At 43.5% G+C, this 24,758-nt stretch overlaps 1 protein-coding gene across 4 annotated transcripts in view; it reads right to left on the bottom strand.

Moving 5' to 3' along the window:
- ptprr (protein tyrosine phosphatase receptor type R) overlaps positions 1–24,758 on the bottom strand; it is a 263,856-nt gene that overhangs the window by 204,103 nt on the left and 34,995 nt on the right. Inside the window, exon 1 of one of the 4 annotated variants that reach the window (XM_086009338.1) lies at positions 1,293–1,960. The exons of the other annotated variants lie outside the window; for them this stretch is intronic. Within the exon in view, the coding sequence (XP_085865464.1) occupies positions 1,293–1,448 (156 nt within the window). The 5' untranslated portion in view covers positions 1,449–1,960. Of the gene's footprint in view, positions 1–1,292; positions 1,961–24,758 lie in introns of those variants that run through there. 4 annotated transcript variants of the gene reach the window in all.

Here is a 24,758-nt window from a genome sequence, read left to right as displayed (position 1 = left end):
TCCACTTATATATGCTGGGAAGCGCTCGTTTACTCACTGAATCTAATTGGTTTTTTCTGCTTCACTCATTTGTGTTTATTGAATCTGGTTATTTACAATCCTTCTCACACAACTGGTAACTGTTAAGAAACACATTTTCCTTTCCAGAGTTCTCCCAAACAAATCAGCCCAGCGGGCCATCAGACTTTCCATTTTCAAGCTGTAATGACGCAGAGTCTTCCTGTTTTAATCTGCAATGTCCCAGGCCATTTAGATCACCACCAGGTCTTCCCTGTTGACATAAACATCCAGGAAATTACAGAAACCTTTCGAGTGTGGTTGTTCTCAAGAGATGTTCAAGATGAACATAATATTGTTGTCCAGGACAACTAGTGAGCAAAGCTAAAACTGAAGGTTCACTATTCTTAACCATGTATAAATATGTCACCCATACACACACACATTTTTCCTAAGGAGAGCTGTGCTCATGTTTAACATTAAATAATGTCTGTCCTTCATCTTGTTACAAGAGCTCCCTTCCTCCATAGATGCGGCCTTGATCCTTTACGTCTGTGCTAGTCAATATCTTACAGCGCACATGTAAACACAGATCCACAAGAGACAGGATAGGAAACTACAACCTTATTGTTTCCTTGGGCAGTCTCTGAATTTGCTGTAGCCAGAGTCACTAAAGCACAGTAACTATTGGAACAAACAATTTTCAACAGATAAAGAAAGTTACATGTTAGAGCCGAGAAACTGTATTTGAGTTAAAGGACTGCATAACACACAATCACTGAAAGATCTTTCTCATGAATGAAAAGGAACCCAAATTTCACTAACATGAATATTCTTTTCACTCAGCCCATCTGTATGAATAAAACACTAAAGTAACAAACCATTTCATTTTGAACACAGAAGTGTAACTAATTAAACCTTTAACATTGCAATGATTACCTACCACTATTTTTAACATTGTAAAATACCAAACTAACCCTTATGATACAACATTCACTTAGGCAGAATATTAAATGTAACATACATAGAATTTTATATTAACATAGCAATCTAAAAATAAAGCTTTACCTTAACGAGTCTAATACATTCATGACCGATACAAGAATAACAACCTTTATTGGCATCAGAGGCTTATTCCACGCATGGTGCTCAGTCAGAAAATCCCTTTACTATTCATTCACCTAACATGGTATATATGTGACATCACTGTGCAAAATTTAAATAGACTTGTGTAAACAAAACAAGAACAAAGGCATTTTGACAGCAGCTTCCCTCTTATTCCTTCCACAACGTACCTTTACTATATGCCAGAGAACACAGAGGTACAACATACCCTGCATTACCCAGCAGAAGGTTCTGTTTTTCCTCACAGTGCTAACATTTGATCGGAGATACTTTTTCCTCACTGCATCCCTTTTCTCATGTTCCAACTGTTGTAAATCCATCGTCATCCCGTATACGTGTCTCTAGCTAATATGACAACGCGACATTTAGCTCTGTCGAATAGCAAAGGGACTGTCTGTTATTTGTAGAGAAGTCTCAGATCTGTTAGAGCATATTCCTCAGGGAGGGTCTGTACCTGAGCACTTTTTGTACCTGTAACTTCCAGAGCTGAACTACACATGCACTAATTAAGGGCAAATACTTAGTTTGAAAGGATTTTTAACCTTAATAACAATTTGTAATTTAAAAACTGAACAAAATAAAAGCTACTTTCTTATCCTTTAATATAGTACCACTCAAAAATGAGTCCATTCTTTATCGTGCGTTAATCTTCCAACTGAATAAGAGCCACACCTCTTTCCTCTGTTACCAGTAGCAACACAGCAACCCATGTGAAATTTAGTTTACTTGAACGAGCACAGCTCTGAATAAAATACTGAGCAGTTCTTAACAGACCTGGTTTTGGCATGCAGGAACAGAGAAATGCATCAAGGCAATTGCTAACAGTTTAAACACTGACTGACGCATTTAATGAGATGGGTTCAGGCAGGAGCATTTAACACTCCTGAGAAAAAGCAAAACAGCTTGTAATTTATCTGGTAATTAATAGCATCACTCTACGATACTGTATGTAAAGAAAATACAGAACAGGCAACCGACTGGTTTCGGTTATGCAAGTATGGGGCATGTCAATGTGTGAATACTGAATGCTTTGCACGAGAGGCTTCTACACAAGCTGAAAGCAATAGGAAACCTAGGTGAAAGGTAGAAGTGGATAAGGAATTGTCTGAACGAGAGGAAGTGCCAGTTATCAGTTATTAGTTTAGGGAGTGATGTTGGGCTGGGGAGATGTATTGAGTGGAGTGTCCCAAGGATCAGCGCTGGGCTTCTTCTGTTTTGAAATCATCTGGTTTAAGAAACGCAATGCAAGTTGGTCAGATTTGCAAAGGATGCTCACGGGTGTCAAGGGGCAGCAGTTGAGTCTGATGAAGCAGCCAAGAAACTGTAGAGGGATCTAGACAGAATCTGCAAGTGGACAAAACTGTTACAAATTAAATTCAATACACAGAAGTGTAAGGTACAGGAAACTTTGTGATATCCGGCACCGACGGGACCGAGCTGTTGCCGTTAAATCAAAACTGCCGGACATGTTGAAACATACGGAGATTTTCAGCTCCGTGTGAATCAACAAACCCTGTTGCTTAGCAACAGCTTCAAAACAGTCGGCTGCTGCTTAAAAGCGTCTCTAGCTGAAGCTGTTGCTTAGCTACAGACCTTGCAGAGCCTGACTGGGAAAAAAAAGCAACGAGAAGTAAAAATACTTATAGGAAACGGCTCCTGAATTTTGCTGGTAGATAGACTTTTAACCTCCGGATAAACCAAAGTTTCTTGTACTACACATTGGAAGAAAAATTGGGGTATATCCTTGTAACATATAGAAGACCTATATTGTTTCAAATCATAAAAGACTCAAGGGAAACTTTCCACATCTGCGCTCACCAGGCCACAATTTTCCGCCCATTAAGGGTCTGCTGCACTGTCAGAGGTGCCGTCTTTCAGATAAGACGTTAAACTGAGGCCCTGTCTGCTCTCTTAGGTGGATGTAAAAGATCCAATGACACTATTCGTAAAAGAGCATGGGAGTTCTCCCTGAATCCTGGCCAATATTTACCCCTCAAGCAACATCACTAAAAAACATTACCGGGTCATTTATCTCACTGCTGTTTGTGGGATCTTGCTGTGCGCAATTTGTCTTTAATATTTTTTTGGTCTACCACAGTAAAAGGTTACAACATAAAATTGATTTCCTCATATATACAGTATGCCATATCAAAGTAATGTACTCAAAGGGAAATACAATTTTTCCTGAAAATACAGCATTCAGGAATATCAAACTATCTTCTAAAATCCAGAACAATGTAAAAGATAGTGGAGAATCCACAGAGAGAAGCTAGATGTAAATTTGCTCATTTAAACTTGCACAATACACCAAATGAGGCGCTGCGCAAGTCACTGCAGTGCCTGACTTGCACCCCGGGTTCTCAGGTCATTAAAACATGCACTAAGGTGTGACTCTTACGTTGTATTTTACAGCAGTGGGGGGGCACTTTTTCTGAAAGTAACTGCTGGAGGAATAGCAAGAACAAAAATAAATGCCCCCCTCTGGAAGTATGAACGCGGGCCTGGTATTTTGACAGTATTATTGTTGCCAGGTTCTGTCACCCAGCTTCCCTTAATCTGAACAGCACCAAACTGTGACAATCCATTGAGGCCGGAAAAGAATTTGCAGTGAAATCTAAAATAAAGTCAATCAAATGCCCATGACACATTGATTAACAGCAAAACCTTATTGTGAACTTTGCTAATTCTATCCAGGTGCTCTTTATGTTATGTATTTCAAATTCTCACATGTTGACGGGCAGGAGGTTACACTTCCTTAGGGACGGCATTAATTCTGATTCACTTTCCTGAATCATCATTAGAGCTGTTGCACCCATTAGAAATACAAATGTCTGCAAAACACACATGGAGCCATTTTATCTTTTGACAGCTCTGATTAGAAACTAAGTTTAATTATCATCCATGTTTTTGAGGAAAAAGCACAGTGTAGTTGGGAGGCCAGAGTATACTTTTTCCAATAAAATTGCATGGGCTGGCAGTGGGCCAGGGTTGTTTCGTGGGGACGTGCTCCTGCTCCTTCTGGCCCCACATAGATAATAATTCAAAATGTCTTTGGCCATGCCCTGCCCAGATAGAAGATTATGAAATGGCTTGATATGGTAGATGTAGAGAAGATATTTCCACTTGTGGGGGAGACCAAAGCTAGGGGGGATAAATATAAGATAGTCACTAATAAATCCAATACGGAATTCAGGGGAGACTTCTTTACCCAGAGAGTGGTTAGAATGTGGAACTCGTTACCACAGGGAGGAGTTGAGGCGAATAGCAGAGATGCATTTAAGGGGAAGCTAAATAAACACATGAGGGAGAAAGGAATAGAAGATTATGTTGATAGGGTGAGATGAAGAGGGCTGGGAGGAGGCTCGTGTGGATCATGAACACCGACATAGACCAGTTGGACCGAATGGTCTGTTTCTGTGCTGTGCATTCTAAGTAATTCTATGTAAACATTTGCCCATTTACATGCACATCTGAAGCAGGTGGGTATTAGGACTCAATGCCACAGCAGAGATGTTTCCCCATGATTTTCAACTGCTGGCCACCTTTTTTTTCCAGACGAGAAGTAAATGCAAGTTGATGTTGTGAACCTCCTAGATTTTTTTCCCGATCAGCCCCTCGTAACACCTTGCACACACTGGGAATGCATAACCCCAAGCCTATAAATTTTCATCCATTAAAATGAATAGTTGGACAATCAGTAGCTAGGAGTGCACAATTTTGCAATATATGCTCCTGGCGTGTGCTGGGAACACAGAAGCAGAACTTATGCCCTTTAGTTCCATGCTCCCATTCTAATTATTTTGCACTATCAATACTGAATTGCATCTGCTATGTGTTGGTCTAAAAGATCTAGCCAGGCTTTCTGTCCATTGACTATGAATGGGTGGTAAATCTAGCTCCTATCAGTCTGGATTGTTACTCATTTTCTGTCCAACTCCTATTTCAGTATCATCTATAAACTTGGACATTTTACCAACCATTCCCTCTTCCAAGTCATGATATAAATATTGGAGCACCTAGCATGCACTTCCCTTGGCATACTTATGTCTATATGCAACTTCCTTCTGCATCACTTTTCAGAAAAAATGCCAACTGCTTGCAATGTGCAAAGCAACAGAAAGTATCTTATTGATACAGAAGTCAGAATGCCTGTACCCTTTGATTGGCCTCAACAATCAGACTTAAAAGAAAGGCCAGTCACTAAATCCTGGATACTTCTGACCCACAGCCTGAAGCTTACCACTACTTTCCAATTTGGAAAGTTCCCTAACCAAACATCAATTAAATTGATCGGAACCTGTGTCTACTTGACAACAAGTAGACTTTTTGCCCTTAAAAGGGAGGCAGCTCTACCTTAGCAGCAGAATATAGTGGCCCGTATTTTGTGCCCCCTACGGGTGTATACGAGGTGTGTACGCGTCCGTAAGGGCCACGCAAGTTCCGGGTTTTCGTGCGCAAAGCGCATGCACGAAAAGCCGGAACTTGTGATCTGTCAGATCCCGGGAAAAGGGCATCCGTGGGCGACGAGTTGGGCTATTTGCCCAACGAATGCCCGTGAAATTCTTATGCCTGGAAAAAGCAGGCGTAAGGCGTAAGGCCTGCTTTTAACAACGTAAGAGTTTAAATGAACATAAAAATATATTTTTTTCAATCATTTAAACATTTAAAAACCTGTGCAATAAGATAAGTTTATTTTTAGCTCCTTTAAAACAATTAAATTTATTTTTCAAAACATTAATTTTTAAAAAATATTTAATTAATGGCATTTTAATTCATTTTTAATATGTAATTTAAAAAAAAATTATTTGATGTGTACATGTATTTTTTGGGGTATTCCCATTCATGCTTATGGGGATTCCATACAAATCCCCATAAGCATGAATGGGGATGCCCTTCATTCCTTCATTGGGCCAGCCCACGTGATCCCTGGGGCGGTTGCGAACCGCGTGCGCCTCTAGGATACGTGGGCCTCTACCCGCGTGTACCCAGAAAGGCCCAGGAGCACAAGTCGCCATGGATCCCGAGGCCCCAGGTAGATGCGGATCATCTTTGCGGATCAGAGGCTTTTTCCCGCGGGAAACCTCTGACCGCAAATTCAGAGCCATTATGCCTTGCAACATATCATGTGACTTATTATCAACAAAGCCATGAGAGATAAAAGAAAATAAAGACTTGCTTTTATATAGTGCCTTTCACGGCCTCAGGACATTCTAAAGCTGGAGTACGAGGTGCAGACATGGGAGGGGGGGAAGAGTTACCTGGACACTTTGTTCCAGGAGGCAGTCACACCCCTTAGGTTAACTAGTACTTTAGAGTTTGTCAATGGTCAGGGACAGGAGGGTGTGACTGTGAGTCAGGAAGGTACGGTGACCCAGGATGTAGTGATGGAGGAGCCTCGACCCTTGACTTTGACCAACAGGTATGAGATACTTGCTACCTGTGGGGATGAGAACAAGGACTGCAGGGTGGATGAGTAAACTGACCACGGCACCGTGGTACAGGAGGCCATCCAAGTGTGGGGATTGAAAAGGAATGTGGTAGTGGTAGGAGACAGTATAGTCAGAGGGATAGATACTGTTCTCTGCAGCCAGGACCGAGAGTTCAGAAGGTAAAGGATGCCTCCTCGCAGCTGGAGAAGAACTTGGAGTGGGAGGGGGAGGATCCAGTTGCCATGGTCCAACTAGGAACCAATGACATAGGTAGGAATGAGAGTTTGAGGAGCTAGGGTCGAAATGAAACCGCACAACTTCACAGGTAATAATCTTTGGACCGGGGTGGGACCAGTGTCCTGGTGAATCGAGTAACTAGAGTGGTAGATAGGGCTTTAAACTAATGAAGGCAGGATTCAGGAAAGGGTAACTTCAAAAACAGTAAGAGAAATGTCAAGGCTATAGAGCAGAGTAGTGATCTGGGTAAAGATAAGCAGAGTGGGTCAGGAAGGGACAAAAGATTAATAAAGGTAATAGGGCTGACATGAATCTTGTCATTCATGTGGAAATGACTTATGAAATGATACCAGGCGGCCTGCTGGTGGCACTGTCCAGGGAAAGTATAAATACGCGGGCATGGGCCCAGCTTGCTCAGGACATTCTTTAACAGGAACTAGTGGAGGACACAACTAGATCTCCATGTTGAAAAACAGTTGATTAAAGCCTTGTTTAATACTCAGACCAAGTGCCTCGTAGTTTTCTTACGTCAAGGGCATTAGTGACTAAAGTGACATCAGGGAAAAATAGAAAAAAGTTAAAGCTAAAGGTACTATATCTGAATGCACAAAGCTTTCACAACAAAATAGATGAATTAAGAGCGCAGATTGAAATAAATGGGTTTGATTTAATAGCCATTACAGAGATGTGGTTGCAGAGTGACCAAGGTTGGGAACTAAATATTCCAGGATATTTGATTTTTAGAAGAGACAGGCAGAATGGAAAAGGAGGAGGGGTAGCCCTGATAATAAAGGAGAGAATAAAGACAGTAGAGAGAAAGGATCTTGGCTCGGAAAAACAAAATGGAGAATCAGTTTGGGTAGAGCTAAGAAACAACAAGGGGCAGAAAACACTAGTGGGAGTAGTCTATAGGCCACCTAACAGTGGTTGTAGTGTCAGGCAGAGTATAAATCAGGAAATTAGAGATGCATGTAACAAGGGTAATACAGTAATCAAGGGGGACTTTCATATAGACTGGGCAAACCAAATTTGCAGAAATAGTGCAGAGGAAGAGTCATGGAATGCATTCAAAATAGTTTTCTAGATCAGTATGTCAAGGAACCTACAAAGGAATTGGCTATTTTAGATCTAGTACTGTGCAATGAGACAGGATTAATTAATAACCTTGTAGTAGAGGAGCCTCTGGGGAGCGGTGATCATGATATGATAGAATTTTATGTTGAGTTTGAGAGTGATTTAGTTAAGTCTGAGACTAGGGTCCTAAACCTGAACAAAGCAAACTATGTAGGTATGACAGGCGAGTTGGCTAAGGTAGGTTGGGAAACTAGATTAAAAGATATGACAGTAGAAAAGCAATGGCAAACATTTAAAGAAATAATTCATAATTCGCAACGAATATACAGCCCCTTAAGGAATAAAAACACCATGGGAAAATGGTCCAACCATGGCTAGCAAGAGAAATTAAAGATAGTATTAGATTAAAGGAAGAGGCCTATAATGTTGCCAAAAATAGTATGCCTGAGGATTCAGAGGATTTTAGAATTCAGCAAAGGAGAACCAAGAAATTGATAAAGAAATGGAAAATAGAATATGAGAATAAACTAATGAGAGACATGAAAACAGACTGTAAATGCTTCTATAGGTATGTAAAAAGGAAAAGATTAGCAAAAGTAAACATGGGTCCCTTACAGGCTGAGACAGGAGAAATTATAATAGGGAATAAGAAAATGGCAGAGAAATTAAACAAATACTTTGGGCTCGATTTTAATAGCCCTGAGGAGGTGGGTTTGGAGGCAGGTCAGTTGCGAAAATCGGAAAAAATGGCGGCAGCCTGCCAACCTGCCTCCATCCCGCCCCCACTAGATTTTCGTGGGTGTCTGTTCAGCTGCTCCCAAACTGACCCGACTCCAACCGGCGGGATAGGTAGTTAAGGCAGTTAAGAGCCTGTTAACTGCCTTGATAATCCTATTTTGATCGAGGTTTCCCATTTTAGTGCCTTTGGCTCCTGTTTCCCATCTTGTCAGAAACAGTCCAGCTGCAAGGAGACGAGTTGGTGGAGGACATGATCTGTAGTCATTATTGGTGCAGAACTTTAAAAGCGCTCCTGTAACATGGCTGGCAACTTTGTTGTTGGAGGTTTGGGATAACATTTTGCAAATCTACTGACCTTGTGACTGGTCAAGATGACACCCATCTGCCGTGTGAACTGATTGGAATAATTTCAGGCCACTTTGAGTGTGCGCTTGCAAGCTTTTTGCCTCAACTGAAATCTATAGCAATGGGATGGGAACCATTTACATCCTCTCATCCTGGCCGTCAGATTCGGAGGAAGAGCAGCGTAGCTTAGTGCTGCCGGATGGACAAGTGGCTCAGCACACAGCCTCCTTGGAGGAAGAGGATGAGAAGGAGGACGAGGACTGACGCCTTACGGGGCCGGATTTGGCCAATCCAGCAGCAGGCAACCACATTGATGGCTGTCAGGCAAGGGATGCACTCAGCCGTGCCAGATTCGCGTAAGCTGAAGCTTCAACCACAGGTGGCTGGCACATGGAGATGAATATAGGTCCGACAGTTTCAAACCCCAGGCATCATCTGTCCAGTGGTTTGCGCTCAGTGTCACCACCAACATTCTACATGGAAATCACCCTGAGCCCTCACTCTTGAACTTCCATTTCCCAGAACACAGAGGCCACACTTTAGGTGATCTCAGCAGATCATTAAACCTTTTTCGACACTGAATCCATGTGAGTCTGCACACAGACCTCGAGCTCACCTCCTCAGCAATTTGCAGCCAAGCTGACTTGGTTTGCTGAGGAGGCCTCCTCCTTCCATTTCCAGGGAAGAGGAGCTCCTGACGTCCTCTAACTCCCTCAACAAGAGCATGGAGGGAGCCCTCATTGAACCTGGGTGCAGCCTTAGTTTTTGGGGCTGCCATTACTGCAGCTCCCAGCACCTTTAAGAGAAAAAAGCATTAATATTACTAAGCAAATGATTGGAACACATCTGGCATCTTTTTCTTTTCATAGTCAGATAATAAAGTCATATATCAAAAAATCATGAATCTCTTTCTGGAATAATATGACCAGCAATATCATTCATTAAATTTTGCTCAGAACAGACACTGTCAACTCCCCTTTCTAGATAATACAGCACCAAGCCATCCCAATGACATTTTTTGCAAAGGGGACATGGCCCCTTTAAATTTTCAAACAAACAACGCATCATCAAACGCGAGAAACTGACATCCTGCAAGCAATCAATCCAAAATCGGTAGTGCTGGGAGACAGCAGCCAGGTGCGGGTCCGTAAGCTGCCGAGCAGCGGTCCTGCCCTCAACCCGCCTCCATTAATAAAATCCAGCCCTTTGTGCCTGTCTTCACGGAAGAAGACGCAAAAAAACCTCCCGGAAATAGTGGAGAACCAATGGTCTAGCAAGAATGAGGAACTGAAAGAAATTAGTATTAGTAAAAAAATAGTACTGGAGAAATTAATGGGACTGAAAGCCAATAAATCCCCAGGACCTGTTGGCCTACATCCAAGGATTTTGAAAGAGGTGGCAATATAGAGATAGTGGATGCATTGGTTGTCATTTTCCAAAATACCATAGATTCTAGAACGGTTCCTACGGATTGGAAGGTAGCAAATGTAACCCCACTATTTAAGAAAGGTGGGAGAGAGAAAACGGGGTGCTACAGACCAGTTAGCCTGACATCAGTAGTAGGGAAAATGCTAGAATCTATTATTAAGGATGTGGTAACAGGGCACTTAGAATATAATAATAAGATTGGGCAGAGTCGACACGGATTTATGAAAGGGAAATGATGTTTGACAAATCTGTTAGAGTTTTTGAGGTTGTAACTAGCAGAATAAATAAGGGGGAACCAGTGGATGTGGTGTATTTGGATTTTCAGAAGGCATTCGATAAGGTGCCACACAAGAGGTTATTAAACAATATTAGGACTCATGGGATTGGGGGTAATATACTAGCATAGATTGAGGATTGGTTAATGGACAGAAAACAGAAAATAGGAATAAACGGGTCATTTTTGGGTTGTAGGCTGTAACTTGTGGGGTACAGAAAAGATCAGTGCTTGGGCCTCAGCTATTCACAATCTATATCAATCATTTGGATGAGGGGACCAAATGTAATATATCCAAGTTTGCGGATGATACAAAGCTGGGTGGGAATGTAAGTTGTGAGGAGGATGCAAAGAGGCTTCAAGGGGATATAGACAGGCTAAGTGAGTGAGCAAAGCATGGCAAATGGAATATAATGTGGAGAAAGGTGAAGTTATCCACTTTGGTAGGAAAAATAGAAAAGCAAAGTATTTTTTAAATGGTGAGAGATCAGGAAATGTTGGTGTTCAGAGGGACCTGGGTGTCCTTGTACATGAATCACTGAAAGTTAACATGCAGGTGCAGCAAGCAATTAGGAAAGCAAATGGTATGTTGGCCTTTATTACAAGAGGATTTGAGTATAAGAGTAAAGACGTCTTACTGCAATTATATAGGGCCCTGGTGAGACCATACCTGGAGTACTGTGTACAGTTTTGTTCTCCTTACCTAAGGAAGGATATACTTGCCATTGAGGAAGTGCAATGAAGGTTCACCAGACTGATTCCTGGGATGGGGGGATTGTCCTATGAGGACAGATTGAGTAGACTAGGCCTATATTCTCTAGAGTTTAGAAGAATGAGCGGTGATCTCATTGAAACATATAAAATTCTTACAGGGTTTGGCAGAGTAGATGCAGGGAGGATGTTTCCCCTGGCTGTGGAGTCTATAAACAGGGACCACAGTCTCAGAATAAGGGGTCGGCCATTTAGGACTAAGATGAGAAGAAATTTCTTCACTCAGAGGGTGGTGAATCTTTAGAATTCTCTACCCCAGAAAGCTGTGAAGGCTCAGTCGTTGAGTATATTCAAGACAGAGATCGATAGATTTTTGGACATTAAGGGAATCATGGGATATGGGGATAGAGCAGGAAAGTGGAGTTGAGGTAGAAGATCAGCCATGACCTTACTGAATGATGGCGCATGCTCGAGGGGCCAAATGGCCTACTCCTGCTCTTATTTCTTATGTTCTTATGTTCTTACATCCTATTCCATTATTCCTTACTTAGTTGTCATTGTGGAGTCACATCAACAGCTTTATGTAAATCCAAGTGTGTAATACCAGTTTCATTTCCCCGTCCACTATGTCAGTAATGTCAAAATGTTATCACAAAGTTTTAACGTTATGTTAATTTTATGTTTTAAATGTACTGCCCATATTTTGCGGCCCCTATGGGTGCCTACGGACCCGTAAGGGACGCGCAAGTTCCGGGTTTTCACGCGCGAAGCGCATGCACAAAAACCAGGAACTTGTAATTTGTCAAGAATCATCTTGACAGATCATCCGCATCCCCGGGAAAATGGCAGCCGTGGGCGGAGTGTTGGGCTATTTGCCCAGCGAATGCCCGTGAAATTCTTATGCCTGGTAAAAGCAGGTGTAATATGGGAAACGCGGCAGCCAATTTGCGCACAGCAAGTTCCCACAAACATAATGTGAAAATGACCAGATAATTTTTTTTTGTTATGCTGATTGAGGGAGAAATATTGGCCAGGACAACAGGGATAACTCCCCTGCTCTTCTTCGAAATAGTGCCATGGGATCTTTTACATCCACCTGAGAGAGTAGACGGGGCCTTGGTTTAACATCTCATCCGAAAGACGGCACCTCCAACAGCACAGCACTCTCTCAGCACTGCACTGGCGTGTCAGCCTAGCTTTATGTGTGCAAGTCTCCGGAGTGGGACTTTGAACCCACAACCTTCTGACTCAGAGGCGAGTGTGCTACCAACTGAGCCATAGCTGACACTAAACTGCTGCTGTTCACAGGTATAAGAACACCTGTTTTGCAACTGGTGACCAGAATCATATTTCAGCAAGGATTATCCCTCCCCAGTGCCCACGAAGGGGCGTGAGATCATTACCAATCACATTACCCTGGACAGAAGTAGTAAATCCAACAATAGCAAAGTCTTCCTTTTATTAACCTCCATTTCATATTCAGTTTGTGCTGACATCAACAAGTCTGCGCACACCGCGGCCTAGAAATTCACTTTGGGCCCGCCAGCTGGCGTGCGCCCAAAAGTTAGCGCTGAGCGCGGAGCCAGTTGCGCCCGTCAGATATTCGTTTTTTGCGCCCCAAGTCGGAACCGGGCGCTATTCCAGGGTGTGCCCGCCCCCGCTTGGGGCGCTGAAACTGAATTTCAGCGCTCTAGGCGCCGCTGCGCCACCCGCTGCGGAGCGGCAGGCTGCGGTACTGCAGGCCTCCTCCTTCTCTTAAGGGGGAGGTGCCTGCAACGGGGAGATCGCCGCTGGATAGTGCCGGCAAATGAGCCCGGCACCACGGAGAAGTGCCGGGTTTGCGGAAAGCAGCCGGCAATGCCGCGGGGGAGGGGGGTGGAGGAGGCCGGGGAAGGAGGTGCAGGCAGGCGGCCGCCGAAAAAGCGGCCGGCCGCACCTCCACCTTAAAGCGCCCCACTAAGGCTACAGTACGGCCCCGTTTTCTGATCACTGTTTGCGGCCGCTGCGGAAGAGGCGGCCGCAGCTAAATATGGCGGTCGGGCTGGTAGCGGGGCGGTAGCGGGGCACTGCGCACACCGATGACGTCATCGGTGGCGGCGCAGCGCTACTGGCTAACGCCGCCATTACCGCAGCGCTGAATATCGGCGAAAGCTCAGCAAGTGGCGCAAAAGCCCTCTTTGGGCGAAAACTGGGCGCAAAGCCTACTGAATTTCTAGGCCCGCATCTTCTAATCTTTACAGTTTTAAGATTCAAGCTCTGATAACTAATAATAACCTCAGAAAAGCATCTTTCTTTAAACCCAACTAGCACTGCCAGTCTCTGCAGAGAGTCACCCGAGCCCTTTGAAAACTTAAATCATTGGAAACTGGGTAAATGTACTCCTGAGACTGCACATACATTAGGGATCACTGAAAGATGTCCAAACAATATGCTTCTTTTGTTACCATCATTGCATAATAGTCATCACTGCGTGATACCCTTAGGACTAGTTCCTGCTTTCTTTCTTAGTAAATGTCATCTTCCTGAACTGCATTGTGTGCTCGGAGCTCCAGTCTCTTGTTTCTATTAGTTTTCTACACATCAAACGGGACAATATAAAATATTTTGAACTGCAACTGAATTTGTTGTATGCATGGTCTTTAGTGATTTAATTATTGTGTCAGGTAAAAGAAATGCACTGGTGCATGTTGGTTGCTTTACTAGTTACTCTTCTAGGTAATGATAACAAGGAAATCACCTTCCAATGTCCTTGACATTTCAATAATTAAAACTTTGTTGTTGTTTAATATACAGACCAAAGCAAAGTATAAAAAACACAGAATGCATTTATGCTCTGAGACTGTATTCTAAATATTTTATACTTTAGAAAAGATGTAAGGATTACACTCGCTATTAAAGGGAAAGTGGTGGTGGCTTTTAAAGGGAAGGATGTGGTGGTGGTGGTAGCATTAAAGTGGTCCAGTGGACACATGTGAGCAACTCAGCTTCCTTTGATGCTGAAGAATTGGACGTCTTATTGCAGAAGGTGCATTAAAGGAAGATAGGTCTGAAGGCCACCTTCCTGTAAAAGCACAATGCCAGCTGCAGAGAGGGGCGTTGCCCACTGAGTTAACACACTCCCCTCTATGCAGCTGGCATTGTGCTTTTACAGGTACCCTTGTACCTGGCTGAAAATAAGGAAGAAGTTTGCTGGTATTCGGAGTGAGGTGCAAGCAACTGTGCTACTCAATTTTGCACATATTTCTTGTGGTGCCTATTAAGCATGCGTAAACCTAAGCTGAGAACTACGGCTTTATCTGGGAGGTACCTTTTAAAGCACACAACCTTTTGTACCTCTTTTGCACACACACACACACACACACACATTGTCATTGTGCCAAAGGTGTGATGCAATGGTGATGACAGATATGAAAAAGCAAGCAGATGCTCAGATTTCCAGCTTGTGGCTCTTCCCAGCTGGTAAGGCTCAGTATTGTCTTTAGCCATAGACGCAGAGCTTAACCCTGGTCTCGTTAAGAGCCTTCCCCACAGTGGCCCCGATTTTCCCCCAGCCGTCGGGCGGGGTTTCAGGTGGGCGGAGGCTGAAAATCCCGAATTTGGGGGTCCCGACACCATCCCGCCCAAAACCCTGCCCCACGTAAGTTTCAGGGGCGGCGGGTACCCGCCCCGCACTGGGACCCGCCGAAACCAGGCGGGAAGGGATTAGTGCCAATTAACTGCCTGTTAACAGGTAGTTAACAGGCAGTTTTTAGCCTAATCCCTATTTTGAGGGGTTTCTTGTGGGTTTCCCGACGGCTCCAAACCACGCCAGGTTAGAGCAGGCGGGCCGTCGGGTTGAAGGAGTTGGAGGGGTCGCGATGTTGGCGCTCAGGTGAGTGATGGGTGCATGAGTGTAAAGGTAAGTGTGTTTGGTGTGTCTAAAGTGTGTAAAGAACTTTTACTTACCTGTACTTACCTTCACAGCCTTTCTTCCTGTAGGCGTCGGGAGCGCATCACTCAGCCGGAACTTAAAGCTGAACGGCTGCGATCTGTGAAAAGTGACAGCCTTCAGCTTTGAGTGCCGGTAAGAGTTCTAACTGAGTCTGTGCAGAATGACTCATGTCAGAACTCAGACAGATGAAATTGCAGTCTGTGACGTCACCTGTTGCCGGGTGGCCCTTAATTGGCCTGCTGAGCCCGCTGGGCGGGCTCAACAAGGTCAATCAAGGGAAAATCGCGCGGATTGGCCGGACGTCGAAGTAGGCGGGTCAAAAACCCGAAAGTTATAGTCCCGCCTTCTTCCCGACAGGTTTGGGAAAATCTACCCCAGTGTTTCTACTCCTTCCAAACATGCGGGCATAGTGCACTGTCGCTTTAAGAAGGTATTGTGGCTGCATCTTGGGTACTGGCCACTGACGTGCCTTATGATATTTTGATGGTCAGGTGCCACCTGAGCATTCACTGAGTGCAAACCCTTGTGTTCATGTATGCCATGAAGTTGCTATGAAGAGCCCTGATGCACACATGGGTCTCATCTGCAATGCCTTGCACTTGAGTGAACCCTACTTCTGTGCCCTGCCAAGTAATGAATGTGTTGCCCCTTGCACGAATAGTGTTTGTTACTTACTTGACACATGTGTGCACTGCAGGTGCCTGATGTGGCAGATGCCCTTTGTGGTGGCTTAGAAGGATCTGGTGAGGTGCTATGGTAACCTTCTTGTCGACAGAAAGAGGTGCCTTGTTCCATATGTTATCTGCATCAGATGGTACAACTGTGTGACAGCTTGTCATGAGGTAGAGGCAGTGAACACAGGTCTCCTGTTACAGGCCCAGCTAGCTATGGAGTGCTGTATAAACATGGGTTTCAGGCTATCAATGGGTGCAGATAAAATGCCTTGGATGTGATTGCATTTTTCATTCCTCAAACTCCTCCTCTTCCTCATCTAAATTTTGCAGCATGTTCAGAACGGCCAGAGGAATTGCCATCCTCACGACTGTGTTCAAATTGGCTGCCACATTTGCCTAGAGTGACTACTTTTGTGATTTAAATGGTGACAGTCACAAACAAGATTAATGAAGGAAAGTAATTGTCAAGAAAATGCCCCGCAAATGCAAAAAAATAGAATTATACATCAAAACCAGTTAAGTCATGGAATAAAATGTGATTTAAAAATGCAGGAAAAGGACGTTTACTAGCGACTGAAATGGTCTCCCTCTTTTAAAAAGCCTGCTTAAGCAGGCCAGGTCCCAGGATTCCCATACGTCCATTTTAGATGCTGTGGGCGGCGCCTAAGCCAAATTTGCAAAATTCAGCATGAGACCTTATTTAATGTTTTTAGCCATTTAAATAAGCCCTGCGTCATGCTGGTAGTGCAGCCTTATTCTTTCTTTGCTGCAAAATTATGCAAGTAACGTAAAACAAAATAGCTGAGGGGAGTGATTAATAACACAACTCCTCTATTATAATATACAGGTTGAATGATTTGTATTCAGAACAACCAAGCCTGTATTTTTTTTAAAGTTCAATAGTCCATGCTTTAATAAGTAATTATAGTGTGGAGATGCCGGTGTAAGTAATTGTACACTGATTGAAATATTACTGCGCTGTTTTCAATTCTTGATGGACAAATGAAGTAATTGTAGCAGGGCATCTAACGGTGTCTGCCATTAGTTAGACTTGCCCTTGCATATTTAGGTTTTTTCATCTTTTGCGTGGCAAGTTGCTGAAAGTGCGAGCTGATAACGGCGCAGCGAGGGAAACCGGGCAACTGGGACCTGAGTGAACAGGTCAAGCAACTGTGTATCTCCTTAACTAATCTGATTGAAGGGTTGAGAAATTAACAGCACAAGGACTGAGAAGGAAGTGTAAATTAGAGGGGGTGAATTCAATGTCAAATCAGGTACAGAAAGAGAAATAAAGAGAGGGAAAGAAAGATTGGATTAAGAGAGAGAGATAACAGACAGAAAGGAAAAGTAAAAAAGAAGTAAAAATTTAAAATCTGAGATTTAAAAAAATCTCCAACAACAATTAAAACCTGAAGGAATGAGACTCCACAGTTGTAATAGTTATTTTTCAATGCCAGGGAGGTTGATTGGCAGTAATTAACACTTATCACTTTGCATGTCAATGGTAAGGCAGATAGCAAGATGCCGTTTTCGCAAAGCAACTTGGACAGCAACTTTTGGATATCCATCTGCCCCTAGCCTGAAGCTGCTGTACCATTTGCATATAAATAACGGCGAGTGCCATTAGCCTCATCGTTATTTTAACAGCAAAATCTGGGCCATTGCTATTTAGATGATTTTGTGTGCAGATCCAGATGTTGATATACTCCAGTAAGACATTTTTAAGAACTTCTGTCTTGCCAGGTTTAACATTCCCCAGCCTAGTACGCCACAAGCAAGCTTCTCATACACAAATTAATAGGAGGCACTGCCCGCCCCAAGCTATCAGCATCGACGAGCCTGCACCAAGGGCCAGCTCAGCTCCCCTCCTCGTAAATTCAAGGCTTCAGAATTTACTTCCATGTTCCTATAGGAGTTACAAAACCAAGACAGGTAGATGGAGTTAAGATACAGATCAGCCAAGATCTAATTGAATGGCAGAACAGGCTTGAGGGTTTGAATGGCCTACTCCTGTTCCTACATTTCTATGTACCTTCCTATATCTCAAGTTGCTATTAGTAACAGATCTTGGTGTTCTAATTTGAGGATTTATCTGTCAATCAGGCAACAGTGTGAAAACTAGCCTTTTCAAAACTTCTAGCCCCACAAAGTTCAAGTAGGATAAATCAATATTTAAGTGGATATAAAGTTGCCTAGGTTTCAAGGGATGAACCGTGAGTGCTTGCGGGCTGCATGTGGTCCCACTCTATCTCATCCAGAATTTCAGACTTGCAAGCCAAAAAAAACGTATTTACACAGAGAGTAGTGGGCATTCATGAGTACCCACAATGCAGCAATCACAAAGGATTCAGACAACATCATGAACTAAACAATCAAGCTGAAGCAATTTGTAACCTTCATTTCAGCCATGAGATAAGGAGAAATGATAGCCTTGGCACCATTACCATGTGTCTGTCCAAATATTTGATTTTAGAAATGAGCTACATTCAATAGGTCATCGGTGACATTACTATAGTGACAGCATCGGCAAACAAAATCATTTTTTGTAAGCAGGGATTTCTAGCTTGTATGCAATAAACTCCAGCTATGTGTCCTGCATGTTAGTCAATTTAATCAGATATAAATTAACCAGAGCAGACTCTCAAAAACCATAAATTCTTAGGCATGGCAGCTGCATGTATGTATAGTGCATGTCGAGGATGAATAATCCTTGGAATTTATACAATGGCCATGTTGCAGATAATCGACTCTCATGAGTTTCCTGCAATCCAGCTGCAAGTTAAACCAGGAAAGGGGAGCCAATTTCAGCCACAGAATGTTGGCCCAGAATTTTCAGAAAAAATAATGGCGTGTGAACGACGCACGCCGTTATTAATGTGCAAATCGCCCAGCAACTTGTGGCGAGGAAGAGATACCCCATATATGTCAAATTGCCACAGGTTGCTGGCCGATGTGTGCCGCTCCACCGTTAGCTTCACGAAAACGGCATCTCGTTCTTAATCTCTCCATGATTTTCATGAAGTTGCTATACTTGCACATTAATCGCCCATTATGTCACCACAGAAAGTTAAGCCTAGTAATTAACAGTGATAATTGTTAATGGCTGCCAAACAACCTCTCTTACTCAGAAAGTGAATAATTTAAATTGTAGCATCTCATTCCTGCAGGTTGTGAATTGTTGTTGGAGATTTCAAAAACGTCACTTTTTAAAAAATCTTACTTTTCTTTTCTGTCACTTTTTTCTCTCTCTCTTAATCCAATCTTTCTTTCCCTCCAAATATACATTCCTTTAAGGCACAAAATTCCCACAGGAAAAGTGGTTCAACCGTGGCTAACAAGAGAAGTTAAAGATAGTATTAGATCAAAGGAAGAGGCTTATAATGTTGCCAAAAAGAGTAGTAAGCACGAGGATTGGGAGGATTTTAGAATTCAGCAAAGGAGGACCAAGAAACTGATAAAGGGAAAATAGAATATGAGAGTAATCTAGCGAGAGACATAAAATCAGACTGTAAAAGCTTCTACAGGTATGTAAAAAGGAAAAGATTAGCGAAGGTAAATGTGGGTCCGTTAAGAACATAAGAACATAAGAAATAGGAGCAGGAGTAGGGCATTCGGCCCTTCAAGCCTGCTCCGCCATTCAATGAGATCATGGCTGATCTTCTGCCTCAACTCCATTCACTGGCCCTATCGCCATATCCCTTGATTCCTTTACTAGTCAGAAATCTATCAACTTCTGTTTTGAATATACCCAATAACTGATCCTCCACAGCCCTCTGGGGTAGAGAATTCCAAAGATTCACCACCCTCTGTGTGAAGAAATTTCTTCTCATCTCAGTCCTGAATGGCCTACATAGATACATAGATACATAGAAGATAGGAGCAGGAGTAGGCCATTCGGCCCTTCGTGCCTGCTCCGCCATTCGATGAGATCATGGCTGATCCTTTAATTCAGTATCCCGTCCCCGCCTTCTCTCCGTAACCCTTAACCCCTTTTGCCCGTAGAAATATATCTAATTCCCTCTTAAATATATTTAATGAGCTGGCGTACACTGCCCTCTGTGGCAATGAGTTCCACAGGTTCACCACTCTCTGAGTGAAGAAATTCCCCCTCATCTCTGTCCTAAATGGTTTAGCCCTTATCCTTAAATTATGTCCTCTAGTTCTGTTCTCACCCGCCAAGGGAAACATTCCTTCTGCATCCAGTCTGTCTAGACCTGTCAGAATTTTATACACTTCTATGAGGTCCCCTCTCAATCTTCTAAACTCCAGTGTGTACATCCCTAAACTACATAGTCTCTCCTCATAGGTCATTCCCGCCATTCCTGGTATCAGCCTGGTGAATCGCCGCTGCACCCCCTCCATGGCAAGAACATCCTTCCTCAGATGAGGCGACCAAAACTGTACACAGTACTCGAGGTGTGGTCTCACCAGTGCCCTGTACAGCTGCAGCAAGGTATCCCTGTTCCTGTATTCTAACCCTTTTGCTATGAAGGCCAGCATACCGTTTGCCTTCTTGACCGCCTGTTGCACCTGCATGCTCGCCTTCAGTGACTGGTGTACAAGAACACCCAGGTCTCTCTGTACTTCCCCCTCTCCCAATCTATTGCCATTTAAATAATAATTTGCCCTCCCGTTCCTGCACCCAAGGTGGATAACTTCGCACTTGTCCACATTATAGTGCATCTGCCATTTATCCGCCCAATCGCCCAGTCTGTCCAAATCGCTCTGGAGCTTCCTGGTCTCTTCCTCTGAGCCCACCCCCCCTCCTAGTTTAGTGTCGTCTGCAAATTTGGAAATGCTGCATCCGACTCCCTGATCCAGGTCATTAATGTAAATTGTGAACAGCTGGGGGCCCAGGACAGATCCCTGTGGTACCCCACTTGTTACTGCCTACCCTTTACCCCTGGTTCTAGACTCCCCAGCTAAGGGAAACATTCTCCCAGCATCCACCCTATCAAGCCCTGTAATAATTTTGTATGCTTCAATGAGATCCCCTCTCATTCTTCTGAATTCAAGAGAATACAGGCCTAGTTTACTCAATCTCTTCTCATACGACAGTCCTGCCATCCCAGGGATCAATCTCGTGAACCTTCGTTGCACTCCCTCTGTGGCAAGTATATCCTTCCTTAGGTAAGGAGACCAAAATTGTACACAGTACTCCAGGTGTGGTCTCACCAAGGCCCTATATAATTGGAGTAAGCCTTCTTTACTCCTGTGCTCAAATCCTCTTGTAATGAAGGCCAGCATACCATTTGCCTTCCTAATGGCTTGCAGCACCTGCACCTTCACTTTCAGTGACTCATGTACAAGGACACCCAGGTCCCTTTGAGCATCTGCATTCCCCAATCGTTCACCATTTAGGAAATACCCTGCCTTTCTGTTTTTTCTACCAAAGTGGATAACTTCACATTTATCCACATTATATTCCATCTGCCATGTTCTCGCCCACTCACTGAGCCTGTCGAGATCCCCTTGAAGCCTCTTCACATCCTCTTCATAACTGACACTGCCACCTAGTTTTGTATCATCAGCAAATTTGGAAATGTTACATTTAGTCCCCTCATCCAAATCATTGATATAAATTGTGAATAGCTGGGGCACAAGCACCGATCCTTGTGGTACCCCACTCGTCACAGCCTGCCATCTTGAAAAAGACCAGTTTATCCCCACTCTTTCTTTTCTGTCTGTCAACCAATTCTCAATCCATGCTAGTATATTACCCCCAATTCCATGTGCCCTAATTTTGTTCACCAACCTCTTGTGTGGGACCTTATTGAAGGCCTTCTGAAAATCCATATACACCACATCTACCTGTTCCCCTTTGTCTACTCCACTAGTTACATCCTCAAAGAAATCCAATAGGTTTGTCAAACAGGATTACCATTTCATAAATCCATGTTGACTCTGCCCAATCTTACTATTAGTTTCTAAGTGCCCAGTTATTGCATCCTTTATAATAGATTCCAGCATTTTCCCAACTACTGATGTAAGGCTAACAAGTCTGTAGTTCCCCGTTTTCTCCCTCCCGCCTTTCTTAAATAGCGGGGTTACATTTGCTATCCTCCAATCTGCAGGAACCGTTCCAGAATCTATAGAATTTTGGAAGATGACAACCAATGCATCCACTATCCCAATGGCCACCTCTTTCAAAATCCTAGGATGTAGGTCGTCTGGTCCTTGGGATTTATCACCTTTTAGTCCCATTAATTTTGCTAGTACTGTTTTTTTACTAATAATAATTTCTTTAAGTTCCTCATTCTCGCCACACCCTTGGTTTTCTCGTATTTCTGGGAGGTTTTTTGTGTCTTCCTCCGTGAAGACAGAAACAAAGTATTTATTTAATTTCTCTGCCATTTCCTCATTCCCCATTATAAATTCTCTCGTCTCTGACTGTAAAGGACCTACATTTACCTTCACCAGTCTTTTCTTTATCACATACCTATAGACGCTTTTATAATCCGTTTTTATATTTTTCGCTAGTTTATGCTCATATTCCATTTTCCCTTTCTTTATCAATTTCTTGGCCCCCCTTTGCTGATTTCTAAAATGATCCCAATCCTCAGGCTGACCGCTTTTTCTGGCAACTTTATAAGCTTCCTCTTTTGACTTAATACTAGCTTTAACTTTTTCTGTTAGCCATGGTTGGATCACTTTTCCTTTTGGGTTTTTATGCCCTAAAGGAATATATGTTTGTTGCAAATTATGCATTATTTCCTTGAATGTTAGCCATTGTATGTCCACTTTCATACCTTTTAGTTTAGTCTCCCAATCTACCATGGCCAACTTGTCCCTCATACACTTATAGTTTCCTCTGTTTAGATTGAAGACCTTAGTTTCAGATTGGACTACACCACTCTCAAACTTAATATAAAATTCAATCATATTATGGTCACTTGTCCCTAAAGGCCCCTTTACCACAAGATTATTGATTAGCCCTTTCTCATTACACAGTACCAGATCCAGAACAGCTTGTTCCCTGGTTGGTTCCTCCACATACTGATCCAGGAAACCATCTCGCATGCATTCCAAGAATTCGTCCTCCACACCATTAGTGGTAATTTGATTTGCCCAGTCAATATGTAGATTAATGTCCCCCATGATTACCGTATTGCCCTTGTTACATGCACTTCTAATTTCTTGATTGATACTGTGCCCTACATTAAAACTACTGTTTGGTGGCCTATACACAACTCCCACCAATGTTTTCCACCCTTTGCTGTTTCTTAGCTCCACCCAAACTGATTTCAGTTCTACATCACGATCTGCCGAGCCAAGATCTTTTATCTCTACCGTACTGATTTCATCCCTTATTAACAGCGTTACGCTACCTCCTTTTCCTTATTGTCTGTCCTTCCTAAATGTTGAGTACCCTGGAACATTCAGTTCCCAGCTTTGGTTACCCTGCAACCATGTCTCTGGAATGGCAATTACATCATACCCATTTACTTCTATTGGTGCCATTAATTCATCCGCCTTGTTGTGAATGCTACGTGCATTTAGATAAAGTGCCTTCAGCTTTGCCTGCTTAATATTTTTCTGCACTTTGACCCTCTTTACTGTTGGCCTTTGTTTCTGCTCCCTACTAGTTTTGCTGACTACTTTCTAACTTTCACTTCCAGCTTTGTTTCTCTCCATTCTGGGCCCACACTTAGGTTCCCAGCCCCCTGATAAACTAGTTTAAATTCTTCCCAACAGCACTAGCAAACCCCCCTGTGAGGATATTGGTCCCAGTTCTGCTGAGGTGTAACCCGTCCAGCTTGTACAGGTCCCATCTTTCCCAGAATCGGTCCCAATGCCTCAGGAATTTAAATCCCTCTCTCCGACACCATCTCTCCAACCACACATTCATCTGGTCTATTCTCCTATTTCTGCTCTCGCTAGCACGTGGCACTAGGAGTAATCCTGAGATTACTACCTATGAGGTCCTGCTTTTTAATTTATTTCCTAGCTCCCTATATTCTGCTTGCAGGACCTTGTCCCTCTTTTTACCTATGTCGTTAGTGCCAAAAATGGACCATGACCTCTGGCTGTTCTCCCTCCTCCTTCAGAATGTCCTGCAGCTGCTCAGTGACATATTTGACCCTGGCACCAGGGAAACAACATACCATCCTGGAGTCACGTCTGCGGCCACAGAAACGTCTATCTGTTCCCCTTACAGGTTGAGACAGGAGAAATTATAATGGGGAGTAAGGGAATGGCAGAAAAATTAAACAAATACTTTGGGCCAGATTTTCAGTGTGCCGTGAGGCGGGCTTTCAGGCGTGCGGGGGGCAAAAATCCTGAATTCGGGGGTCCCGACACCATCCCGCCCAAAACCCGCCTCCATGTAAGTTTCAAGGGAGGTGGGTACCCGCCCCGCACTGAGACCTGCCGACCTGAGGCGGGAAGGGATTAGTGCCAATTAACTGCCTGTTAACAGGTAGTTAACAGGCAGTTTTTAGCCTAATCCCTATTTTGAGGGGTGTCGTGTGGGATTCCCGATGGCTCCAAACCACGCCATGTTAGAGCAGGCGGGCCGTCGGGTTGAAGGACTTGGAGGGGTCGCGATGTCGGTGTTCAGGTGAGTGATGGGTGCATGAGTGCAAAGGTAAGTGTGTTTGGTGTGTCTAAAGTGTGTAAAGAAGTTTTACTTACCTGTACTTACCTTAACAGCCTTTCTTCCTCTAGGCGTCGGGAGTCCATCACTCAACTGGAACTGAAAGCTGAATGGCTGCGATCTGTCAAAAGTGACAGCCTTCAGCTTTCAGTGCCAGAGTTCTAACTGAGTCTGCGTAGAAGAACTCAGGTTAGAAGTC

The sequence above is a fragment of the Somniosus microcephalus genome, chromosome 16 (assembly GCF_052327205.1).
Source record: "Somniosus microcephalus isolate GS21.2 chromosome 16, FLI_Smic_1.0, whole genome shotgun sequence".
Taxonomy (NCBI): domain Eukaryota; kingdom Metazoa; phylum Chordata; class Chondrichthyes; order Squaliformes; family Somniosidae; genus Somniosus; species Somniosus microcephalus.
Note: the sequence above shows the minus strand (reverse complement) of the source record. Positions and strands in the feature narration are given on the sequence as shown.